The sequence below is a fragment of the Cnephaeus nilssonii genome, assembly GCF_951640355.1.
Source record: "Cnephaeus nilssonii genome assembly, chromosome: 2".
NCBI classification, from domain to species: domain Eukaryota; kingdom Metazoa; phylum Chordata; class Mammalia; order Chiroptera; family Vespertilionidae; genus Cnephaeus; species Cnephaeus nilssonii.
This window is the reverse complement of record NC_137073.1, coordinates 7,436,117-7,448,800: the sequence shown is the minus strand read 5'-3', so window position 1 is coordinate 7,448,800 and position 12,684 is coordinate 7,436,117. Positions and strand designations below refer to the sequence as shown.

Here is a 12,684-nt window from a genome sequence, read left to right as displayed (position 1 = left end):
GCATATGCAGTGCTTTTATTTTTATGTATTTATTTAAATATATTTTTATTGATTTCAGAGGAGAAGGAGAGGAGAGATAGAAACATCAATGATGAGAGAGAATCACTGATCAGCTACCTCCTGCACACCCTATACTGGGCCCGCAACCTGGGCATGTGCCATGACCAGGAATCGAACCCTGACCTCCTGGTTCATAGGTCAATGCTCAACCACTGAACCATGGCAGCCTGGCTGCAGTGCTTTTAACACACATGCTCAAGTCATGTCCTAGACCAGTGATGGGCAACCTTTTGAGCTTGGTGTGTCAAACTTCGCCAAAAAACTGAGCATAACTCGGGTAGTGTGTCACTTTGAGGAAAAAACATTATTTCGCGATATTTATAGTTTAAATAACATAAATGTATAATTGTTATATATAATTGTATTTAATAAACCTCAGCGGCCGCGTGTCATCAGAAATGGCTACGCGTGTCAGTGCTGACACGCGTGTCATAGGTTCGCCATCACTGCCCTAGACCTAATGAACCCATCACTGGGTTGTAGGCCTAGAAAATAAATGTAACTCACTATTAGGATATTACTAATAGGAAAATCAGGTCCTATTAGTAACACCATTTTCTCTCAAAGCACTACTGTTAAGCAGCAAAAGGTGATGGAATGAGATAGAGTAGCAGAAAAAAGTACTACTACAGAGACACCAAAAATGTATATATATTTCAACATATATTTATTTTAAAGTTCTATAAGTGACTGATTTTCACTCCATTTAAGAATCATTTAAAAAAGACACACACACACATACACACACGTATTGATTTCAGAGAGAAAGGGACAGGGGGAGAGAAAGATAGAAACAAATGAGAGAGAATCATTGATCGGCTGCCTTCTGCAGCCCCCCCACCACACCCCTCTGCCGCCCCGGGGATCGAGCCCGCAACCCAGGCATGTGCCCTGACCGGGAATTGAACCGTGAACCAGGTTGATGCTCAACCACTGAGCCGCAATGGCCGGGCAAGAACCGTTTTTTTAAGCTGACATCTTTCAGTACCCACAGGAAATTAAGGGTATCAAAAAACCAGTCCGTCATACGAGATAAAAAGAAATCAGCATGCCAGCACCTGAACTATCAGCAACACCACTCAGCACTACGGCCCATGTGCTTCATGGGCACTTTGTCACTGAGTCCATGAAGCACAGGCAACTGCCTCCCGCCCCTCTCGAGGTACCTTCTCCCCAAAGAAAAAAATAATCCCACTTATTTACTCACTTTCCTCATCTCAGTAAGATTTATCCTTGATTCCTTCCTGCGCACAGCAAATTCAAATGTTACCACGCCCCAAATCCATCCACTTTTCTCCAAATCTAAAGCAATGAAGCCACCATCATCGCCTCTTTACCGGCTATAGCAAAAGTATTTCTGTTGCCATTATTTGCTTTTTGGTGTATGTATATGTGTATGTGTGTTGCCACACCCATACAGCAGTAATAAGAATATAAGATTGAGAATATTAGACAAAATTACCCAAGTTGAAAATAAAGGGAGGGACCTGAAATTTAACAATGAAACATCAGATACATTCCCATAACAGGAAAAAGGTGGAATATTTGTCATCAGCACTACTAATCAATCTTGTGCTGGAAATACTAACCAATGAAATATGATCCCAAAATGAGGCAAAGATAGTAAAAAAGAAACGGAAAGATTGACATTTTAAAAATAATATTTTCTATACTCCAGGAATAATCAACAAGAAAATATAATGGAAAGAAAGAGCCTCATTGTAACAATCCCCAAAAAACTATAAAGCAACCTGGAATAAAGCTACAAAAACCCTTCAAGTAACATGTGATTGAGTTTATTGCATGCCATATTGAAGGCAACTTGATGAGTATGAAAATTTTCTCAACAGGAAGCTGCAACAATGTTTGAAGTTTAATCCAATTACAAGAAATGGCTAACAAGAGTCTGTAACTTGATTAGGAGTGATTAAAAATTCATATAAATGAGAATTTTTAAAAACCTCAAAAAGAAGAGTGCCCGAGTGGGAAGGGGGCAGGAGAACAGCATCTCCTGCATTAAACAGCACTGCCCTGCCAGAGCGTGTAGGCACTTCAACTGGGCAGAGAGCGACCCTGAAGCATGCTGAAGGTTAGCTTTTTAAATCCATAGGAGAAAAGGAATGTACAATACTTTAAAAAGGTTTTTTAAAATGAGGCAATTTTCCAAATAAATCTAAGTGTTAAAAGAGGAAAGCATGATGTTATCAGCAAATGAGAACTTTCTATACATAAAATCAAAGAAAGAATTTTACAAAATGGCAGACTTGACTACTTGCCAAAAAAGTAAAGCTTTTAAAATGTCATCATACATCAAAAGTGAAAAAAAGAAGGAAAAAAGCCAGTAAAATACACATTTTCAAACTAACTCGATCCTAGACCTTGAGTTGTTAGTGAAAATTTCTCTCAGAATCTGGTCCCAGCTTCGTTTGGAGGTGGTGGTGGTCTAAGTTCGCCTTCTGCTATGTATTCTAGTAAAACAAGGAGAGATGCCAAGAGTAATTATTCGATAAAATTCAATTTTTTAACTTGGAACTTGATACTTCCAAAAACACTAAATTAAAAGACTCTTTCAAAACTGCATTTACCAAGGGTGAGTCACAAGGACCTTTTTAGTTATGGAAAATGTTGCAGCTTAGCTACAAAACACAGAGATGTGTGTGTTTGTGTGTGTTATAGAGATACTAATCTAACAAGCTGTAAAAGAATAAGACTCCTCAACAATCACAACTAAAACATTTCCCAGTCAAGACTATTTCAGATTTGGAAGAAGACAAATAATCTAGCTCCTTCCAGACAAGGAAGCTAAAACCCATCATTATAAATGATCTGGAGAACACATGTATAGAAACATGATTGAGTAGATGATGACCATAAAACTCTTACAGGAAATAGTAAGAAACAGTGCAGGTGGAGCAAAGGCCACAGTGGAGTTTTGCTGAGTGTATGCAAAATACAAAATTTTATACACTGCACTGCTGAGGCAACTAAGAATTGGATGACTGTACTTCACTGAGAAACAGCTGAAGTCCAAAATGTCACCAGCATCCTGCTCGCACACACAATTACCTTAGAGAGTGGAGCAGCTCGAGCACCACCCCTGAGAAAAAATGCCACTGTGCACCACACAGCACCTGCCCAGGACCACCAGAGAGCACGTGTGGGGCAGGACAAAGACTGCGGATAAGTCAAGTGATTAATTCAGGATGAAATTAAAGCCAGGAAAGCTCATATATTTTTCTTATTAAATTTTTAGCATATTTAGGTAAATATGTGCTTTCTGCCTTGAAGACTTTCAATCTCTCCAGAAAGGAAAGACCTTAAGAAATAAGTAATACTTGAAGTTTTACAGTATTTTCAGAAAGTATGAAATGGTATCATTGGAAATATGAGAATCTTAGATGTATAATTTCAAGTATCACTTACATGAGAAAATACAAAATGTTTCTTTCAGTCATTCTAGCCTCTAGTCCAAGGTTTGGCAAACTTCTTCTGTAAAAGTCCAATCAGTAAATATTTTAGGTTTTGCCAGCCAGGTGTTCCCTGTGGCAACTACTCTGCCAATGAATACTCTGTCACTGTAGCTTGAAAACAGTCAGACAACATGCAAAGAACTGGGAGTGGAGACCAACAGGCTACAAGCCAACCTCTGTTCTAGATTAAAGACAATGGTGATATCACAACTAAATGCAACACGTGGATCATGACTGGATTCTGGTTTGAGAACTGGGGTCGGGGAGGTGGGGGACAGCCAAAGGGCATTCTGGGGCTGGGCTCTAGATCAGAGGGCGAGCGCCTCGGCCAGGCCGATGGTGGCAGCAGTGCAGACGAGAGAGAAAAGCTAAGAGACACTGTGGAGTTAAAATCAGCAGGGCATGGTAAACCCATGACCTTAAGAAGGAAGAGGGGAGTCAAGCATGATTTTAAGATTTCTAGATGGGTGAATGGATGAATGGGGACGCCAAACTTTTGAGTAATGGAATCAGGAGGAGAAACTGGCATGTGGTAAGATAATGAGTTCAATTTTGGACATGTTGAGCATGATGAGCCCCAAATCAGCTGAAAACATCCAGACTGGAACACGTGAACCTAAAAATGGGAGTGATCTGAAACAAAGCTATGGGAAGGAATAAAACCTGAAAACTGGTCAATGAAAAATGAAAAAATGAAAGGGCTTTAAGAAGGAAGTGAACAATAAAACATGTAGATACCTATTAAGATAAAAATAAGTCTGTTTTTTTATCACATTTAAAAGTAAAATCAAGTCTGTACTTGACATTCACAGATCAGTGAGTGACCTTGGAAAGAGCTATGTTATTAATCAAATGAGTAGAGTCAGATTACAAAGGACTGAAGTAGATTGCAAGTATAGGCTACTACTTCAAGAACTCCAAGACAAAGTGGAGGAAAGAAATTCTATAATAGTATCAAGAAAATGGGAGTTTAAAGGAATTTATTTTAAAGGGTGATAGAGACTTGAGTATGTTCATAGACCAAGGGGAAGGTACAAGTTGAGCGAGAAATGGAAGTTACAGGACAGCAAGGATATGTACCACATTCGTTGAAAAGATAGCAAGCCTGGCCGGTGTGGATCAATGGTTGAGCATTGGCCTATGAACCAGGAGGTCATGGTTCGATTCCCAGCTGGGGCACATGCCTGGGTTGCATGCTCGATCCCCAGTAGGGGAGGGGGGGGGTGCAGGAGGCAGCCAATTGATGATTCACTTTCATCACTGATGTTGCTAACTCCCTCTCCCTTCCTCCCTCTGAAGTCAATAAAAACATAAAACAAAAAGAAAAGAGTGAAGAGCACAAGTGGATGGACAGTATTTTAATCTTTAAACATCACTGGAAATTTTAATGTTAACATTTTTTCATTAATATTTCCCCCAAGTCTTGGTGTTTCACCATTATAGATCAATGTCCCTGAGCTCCTTTAAAAAAAAGTTCTAAAGCAAGAAAGGGTACAAAGAGTAATATAAAAACACCTGCATGCTGCTCACCTTAAGAAATATACTACTCACTTTAGTATGAAACCCCTGTGTAACGCTTCTGATTACTAGTATATCTCCTTCCTTTCCCATTGCATAACCAAGTGGTAACTTCTCAAAATGCTGTATTTTAATTAATCACTAAGCAATACATTATGTTGTTTTGTATGCTTTATATTTTATACTAGACGCTCGGTGCACGAAATTCGTGCATGGGGTGGGGTGGGGGTCCCCTCAGCCCAGCCTGCACCATCTCCAATCCTGGACCCCTTGGGGGATGGCCGACTGCCAGTTTACACCCGATCTCAGAGATTGGTCATAAACCAGCAGTCGGACATCCCTCTCACAATCCTGGACCACTGGCTCCTAATCGCTCACCTGCCTGCCTGCCTGGTCGCCCCTAACTGCCCCCTGCCCCTTGCCGGCCTGGTCACCCCCAACTGCTCCCCTCTGCCGGCCTGGTCGCCCTATGCAGCCTGCTGTTCAGTCGTTTGGTCATCCCTCACTAACCCCCCTGCCAGCCTGATCGCCCCATGCAGCCTGCTTTTTCAATCATTTGGTCGTCCCTCACTAACCCCCCCTGCCGGCCTGGTCACCCTACAAAGCCTGCTAGTTCAGTCATTTGGTCATCCCTCACTAACCCCCCTGCCGGCCTGATCGCCCCATGCAGCCTGCTTGTTCAATCATTTGGTCGTCCCTCACTAATGCCCCTGCCAGCCTGGTTGCCCCACGCAGCCTGCTTGTTCAGTTGTTTGGTCGTCTCTCACTAACCCCCCTGCAGGCCTGGTTGTAGGCAGCCATCTTGTGAGGGAGTGAGGGTTAATTTGCATATTACCTCTTTATTATATAGGATAAGTGATACCATACTGTGAAGAAACAGAAAGACATTCTTGGGACAACCAGTAGAAATGTGAGTGTCCCCCTTTTGCTTAGGGGTGATCATAATACTACGGCTGTCCTTATTCTTAGGAAATTACCCGTGGAAGTACTTAAGATGAAGAGAAATGAATGTTTGAGCACACATGTGCACATGTATGTCTATATGATGGGGGAGGGTGTGCATAGGTAAGTAGTAACAACTAATAGATTTGGGTGGACAGCATATAGGGGTTCACTGTTCTATATGTTTATGTCTCTGTATCTATCATGTAAGCTCGACAATAAAATGTGGGTTGGGAACCCTTTGGGCCACAAGAACAATACTGCAGCCAGCCCTGTTAAGCATTGGTCCTCTGCAAATTCCAGTGTCATTTGGGCAGTAGCAGGGCCTGATGCCTCACAGCTCTAAGGAATCAACTGCAAAAGGTCTCAGAGCACCAACTGAAACGTTACTAAGTGTTTAAGCTCAGCTTGCATAGTTGTTTGGTTTGACCAGCACAGGATTCTAAAAAACATGACATAAGAATGTAAACATATTTCAGGCAGGGTATAAAAATCAGTACATTTACCCCTGGTCCCATCACTCCTTTTCACCTTTTACATAACTTACCTGCCAGCTCGTGAAGGCATTTTAGTTTGCGACCTCTGATTTATAAAGTACCCAATCTCATGTAGGTACTAGCCCTACTCCCAGACTGCACTGAATAAATGAGAAATGCATTATATGAGGAAAAGGGAGACACATCCAGCATTGCACAAAGACTGTAAATACATTTTTATGTATGTACTGAATGTAGTTATTTAAATGTCAACTCTACTCCATTAACTATCTCTATTCAGGAAACAAAAAGCCAAATGTAAATACAAATAGATAAAAATGAAAACAGATTGGCCCCCACAATTCTGAACTGCATATAGTTCACAACACAGAATGCCTGTTTCTGGGCCACTGCTTGTGCTGTGATGCTGTCCACAACACTGCTCCTCACAACCACCAGGCTAAATTAAGGGTTGGTCACTATTGTTATATTAACCTTTCAGGAGCTGGGACAAAGTTAACTGTCTAAGAAGTCTTCCCTGATTCACAGATACCTAGGGGTCTATTCTGTGGCTAAAGTTTCTACAACCATTCCTAGCAGCACCACAAAGAAATTTTAATGTAAATGTGTGACACCTGCTGGTAGGTGGGAATTCACAAATGTTTACAGAGACAAAAGCACAAATCTGGTTCTCCTGCAGAATGCTTTTCCTCAACATCTGCACTCTAGTTGCCGGGACTAACGCAGACTGCAGTCAGGCAGCTGCACTCTCCTCACTTCCACCCACCCTCCGTATGAACGCTGTTTGCGCTTGTCAAGTCCTTTGGAACAGGTGGGATACTTTTCCATCTCAGACTCTTTTGAAGACATCTTCCTATGCCCACATCTTAGGCCTTCTTGTCATCTGAACGTACATCTGTAACACTTTTGGATTTTTTGAACCATATCCCTTTTTGAGAAGCAAGACTCTTACACTCCAGTTGTTTACATTTCAAAAACAGCTTTGTTCTTTCATTTCCCAAACTGAAAAAGCATATTCAACATATATCATTTTCTCAATTTCCCACCCACTTCCCTGTTTAATTACCATATCACTATTGTTTAGCTTGCAGTAGGTACTCAAGTATTGTATAATAACCTCTCTTAAGGTTTTAACTGCATTTCTTATGCTGATGACTCAATACATCTGCTTCCAATCTGACTTCCCAGATGAACTTGAAACCAACTTATCAATTGTTTAGCATCAGGACTGTGTCTAACGCAGACTCTTCTTCTGAAAAGTGGAGGTCCTCTGTACAACTTTTGGGGGAGAGAATTCATCCAGTGCCAAAGCTATTTGCTTTAGCATGTCACATAATTCAATCCTCAGAGCACTCTCACAGGCTGGATATTACTGCCTACACTGACAGAGTAGGAAAGGGACTCAGGTGAGCTGAGTGATCTAGCCAAGCTCACATGGTAACTGTCTGGAGGGGAGGGAAATTAACTCAGGATGATAATGCAAGTTTTTATCCTTTCCAATAACAACATGCTGTTCTAATTACCTATGCTAGAAAAATTGCATTTCTGTCCTCTTCCTTCTTACCCATCACAGCCAGTATGTTGCCAAAGCACAGCATGGTTGTTATGAGCACAGCTATGGAGTCAGACAGACATTGCCGAGTCGAGACTCTGCTACTTATTAGCTGTGAAATACCGTAATATGTAGAGCAGCTCCTGCTCCATAGACAGAGTGTAGAAAGAGACAGTGACACCTGCCTGGAACAGTAGAGAGGGCTGCTGGGATGAGACTCACACACATGGAGCATGTAGGTGGAGCTAGGATACGAAAACCAGGTCCATTTGGCTCCAGAGACTTGAGTCATTGCCAGTATGCTAGTGTTGCCATGTGTGGGAACCTTGATTCTCAATTCTCTATCTGGCCTGTGATAAAAGCTTCAAAATATTTTGAAGAGAGAATGGACAAAGCAACCAACCCTCAGAACCTATCAGAACAACATGTCGTAATACACTGGGCTTTGAGAAAATTCTAACCACAAACTAGATGTACTTTCTGCCTCACCATCATTAATGAGCTGAGAAAAGCCACTCTGAGGCAACAACTGAAGGCATGTGCTGTGTGAATATGATTTTCATGAGTGGTAGCCTTTCAATGGCACATGGTAACTGAGTGATCTAGGCAAGTTATTTCATGGCTTGGTGCCTCAGTTTCCTCCAATGAAAAGAGGAGAGAAGAACAGCTTACACCTTACAGGATTGCTGAGGATTAAATGCAATGATATGTATAACTGCTTAGAATATAAATTGAGGGAAGTGTTCAATTTTAGTTATAGTCGCATGATCAATTTTAACTCTAAGCTGCTTATTAAAATAGGTAGAATCTGGAGGGAGAATGATTAAAAAGATTTTTTTAAAGTAGGATGGACAGTGACCTTACAGGCAACATTTCCAGACTCCCTATTCATAACTCCCTGTACAGATCGTTATTTTGCTACCCAGATACTAATGAATACAATACATTACCCCAAAGCCATGAATTCATAACCCTGCTACACCGCTAGTGATGACAGCTGAAGTCTCGTAAGAAACACCTTCTCTCACCTGACTGGTTTTTGCTGTTCTGCACCTCTCCGTTATTTTGTGGCTGTTGGTTTGTTAAAGCACTGCTTTCTGACTGGCTGCTTAACACTTTAACAGCAGATCCCAGGTTTGCTGCTATGACAGGAAAATGCTGACCCCTCTTTAGAAGCTGCTTATGTTCCTGGTGGCGGAATCGTGGTGGTACTTCACGAGGATACCGAGGCAAGGCCTGTGGTGGCTGCGGCTGCTGTGGCTGTGGCTGCTGTGGCTGCTGTTGTGGCGGCTGCGGCTGCTGCTGACTGTTGGCTGTGGCTCGTTTGGCATTATTATTAGTGCTGGTTGCTGTGGAAGTGCCGTTATTAGAGTTGGCAGGCTGAGGCTGGCTTACACTGGGCTTTATCTGTTCTGGCACTGATCCCGACAAAAGAAAAGGGGTGGAAAAGATTAGCCAGTAAAGTGTACCTCCATAGTTAGCCATCTAAGTAAAAAGGCACTAAGAAAAACAATCCTAAAGGAATAAAACTTTAAATGTGTGGGGACATCCTCATTCACTATTAGCTCGTTTTCCTAGGAGAGATGCCTTCTGCTAACTCCCTATCCAGTGAGGTCATGGAGACCACCGCCACTCCTGGGTCTATGATAGCTTGTGCTTACCATCCCTAGTCCATTCTCTGATTGGAGAACAAGCACTGATTATACAACTATGGAACTCACAATAAAGTTTTGGTAACCCTGAAAGAATCCTCGATTCCCTGGTAACTGTTCTTAATCTGCTTCATGTTTAATGTATTTGGCCTCTATTTTCATCTTTGAAAGACAACACAACACAAAATCAAGAATAGAAAACAATCTGTCGCCCTGGCCGGTGTGTCTAGATGGTTAGAACATCAGCCTGGTCACTGAAGGGTTGTGGTTCAATCCCCAGTCAAGGACATACACCTGAGTTGCAGGTTTGGTTCCCTGGCCAGGACATGTGCAGGAGGCAACCAACCGATGTGTCGTTCTCACACAGATGTTCCTCTCTCTCTCCTTCCCTCCCCTCCACTCTATCTCTTAAAAAAAAAAATCAATGGAAAAAAATATCCTCAGATGAGGCTTGAAAATAAAAGGAAGGAAAAAAGGAAGGAAGGAAATAATCTGCTTCCTTACAGAAAGGTGAAGTTAATGTTTTTGTGTTAAAATGTAAAGTCTGAATCAAACTGAGAACAGGGAAGTAAATACAAAGATAACAGGATGAAATCTATGAGACTAATCAAAATTGGAGAAATAAACCTCAGAAATAGCTATTTGTCTCCTATATGAACAACCAGAAACTACAAATAGTGAATTTTTGAACTCCTAGAAGAGACTAAATAAGTAAACAAATGGACACATGCCTTAAGCCAGTTAAGGTATGCCCAATCTCTAGAACTACAGAGAGCACGGTACATGAACTTCTGGTGCGAGACTGACCAGGTTTCCAGCCCAGGTGGCCTTCCCTAAGCTCTGTGCCTCTGGGCGAGGTGCAGGAAGCTAACTGAGCCCACGGCTCGGGGATAAAAGTGTGCAGGGCTGTCCTTAGGTTACTTATGTGGATTGTTCACAGGGCACCAAACACAAGGCTATATGAACAGTGGCACAATACCACCTTCAACTTCTGTAGCAGTTTAATGTTTCTGTGAGATTCTGATGCATCTTTACAAATGCCATTGTCACATAAATAAAGTGAAATGTCTCCACATGAGTTGTGAGGACACTCACAGAAAACTGTTCAAGGGTTAAAACCTCCAGGCCTGAAATTAAAACAGCCACGACTCACTAGCTGGGTTATCCCTGTCTTTCTCCTTGTGTATACAGTACAGTCTTGTTCTAGTATCCAGCATAATGTAAACACTCAGTAAACAGAAGCTATTACTGTGGCCCAAATAAACAAGTGTTTATTCAAATGCCTACAGTGCGTATGATGCTGTGATAAAGTGTTGGTCACCTGTGTTGTTTCCAATAGTCATCAATTTTCCACTTACACACCCTCAGTTCTACAGCCTCCTCTAACAATCTAGCCCCACTAGTGTTTCCTTTCTCTGAAAAAAACTGATGGATTTAGATTATATCACTAACAGTTCTTTAAAAATATGTTTTTATTGATTTTTAGAGAGGAAGGGAGAGGGATAGAAAGATAGAAACATCAATGAGAGAGAAACATCACTGATTGGCTGCCTCTTGCACATCCCCTACCAGCGATCAAGCCCACAAGCTGGGCAGTTACCCTGACTGGGAATTAAACAGGTGATCTCTTGGTTCCTGGGTAGATGCTCAACCACTGAGCAACACTGGCTGGGCAATTACTTATTTTTTTTTAATTCCTCACCTGAGGATGTTTTTCCACTGATTTTCAAACAGAGTGGAAGGGTGGAAGGAGGATTGGGGGAGAGAGTGAGAAACATCAATGTGAGAGAGACATATCAATTGGTTGCCTCCCACATGTGCCCAACTGGGGTTGGGTATCAAAACAATAAGCGAGGTACGTGCCCTTGACTGGGAATCGAACATACAACACTTTGGTCTGTGGGCTGACACTCTAACCACTGAGCTAAACCAGCCAGGGCAATACTAATACTTTTTAACATATGATTTTGGCCTCTTATTTAAAAATATATTTATTGACTTCAGAGAGGAAGGAAGAGGGAGCTAGAGATAGAAGCATCAATGATAAGAGAGAATCACTGATCAGCTGCTTCCTACATGCCCCACACTGGGATCGAGCCTGCAACCATGACATGTGCCCCAATAGGTAATCGAACCATGACCTCCTGGTTCATAGGTCAACGCTCAACCACTGAGCCACACCAGCCAGGCTCCTTTCCTTTTTTTTGGCAGGGGGGGGGGGGGCGCAAATGAAAAGCTTCTTATTAATAATCATTTGGGCCAAGTACATTCTAGGTCTAATTTCTTTATGTATGAAATTTTTGTTTCCCAGACAATTTAATGCTCCCAGAATGTAGCAATAGTGTATATTCCTTTGTCATGAAAAATATAGGGCATTGGATATTCTAAAGTACCTCTGAAACAACAAAAAAAGTGTATGTAATTATAAAATTATAAGGGAAAAAAAAAACTTTAACTCAGCTTTTACACACTTAGTCCTGGGACTCAGAGTGGTATTTGGCACTTGAATATACCTGTAAGTGGTATAGCTACACTCTGCTAAAAAAACAGGCTTGCCTGCTACTTTATTAAGAGGAAATGATGGTGACAGCAATTAAATACCCAAACAAGATGATATTTGTGTGAGAGCAACAGGAAAATGTTCTTTAATGCAGTCAAAGAATCAGAATATCTAACCTAATAATAGACAAACATGCAAACTGACCGAACCTCTGCTACGCCCACAGCCAATCAGAGCGAACAAGATGGCAGTTAATTTGCATACGCGGACGCTGAGCAGCCTGGGTCCCGAAAACATCCTCCAGACCCAGGCTGCTCAGAGCCTGTAGGCCCACACTTAGGTCCTGAGCGGCAGGGGCCCAGAACACCCCCTGGCCACTGGGAGCCTTGGCGGGGCGGGAACATTCCCGCGTCGCCATAGTGACGTGGGATTGTTCCCGCCCCCCCAAACACTTGCAGCAGTCTGGGGTCTGGGAAACATCCTTCAGACCCAA

General features: G+C 42.1%; 1 protein-coding gene across 6 annotated transcripts in view; it reads right to left on the bottom strand.

Moving 5' to 3' along the window:
* Positions 1 to 12,684, bottom strand: part of TNRC6A (trinucleotide repeat containing adaptor 6A) — a 98,376-nt gene that overhangs the window by 32,849 nt on the left and 52,843 nt on the right. For 4 of the 6 annotated variants that reach the window (XM_079780353.1, XM_079780349.1, XM_079780348.1 and 1 more), the window contains exon 5: positions 9,068 to 9,457. The exons of the other annotated variants lie outside the window; for them this stretch is intronic. In XM_079780353.1, coding sequence (XP_079636479.1) covers positions 9,068 to 9,457 — 390 coding nt within the window. The remainder of the gene's footprint in view (positions 1 to 9,067; positions 9,458 to 12,684) is intronic. 6 annotated transcript variants of the gene reach the window in all.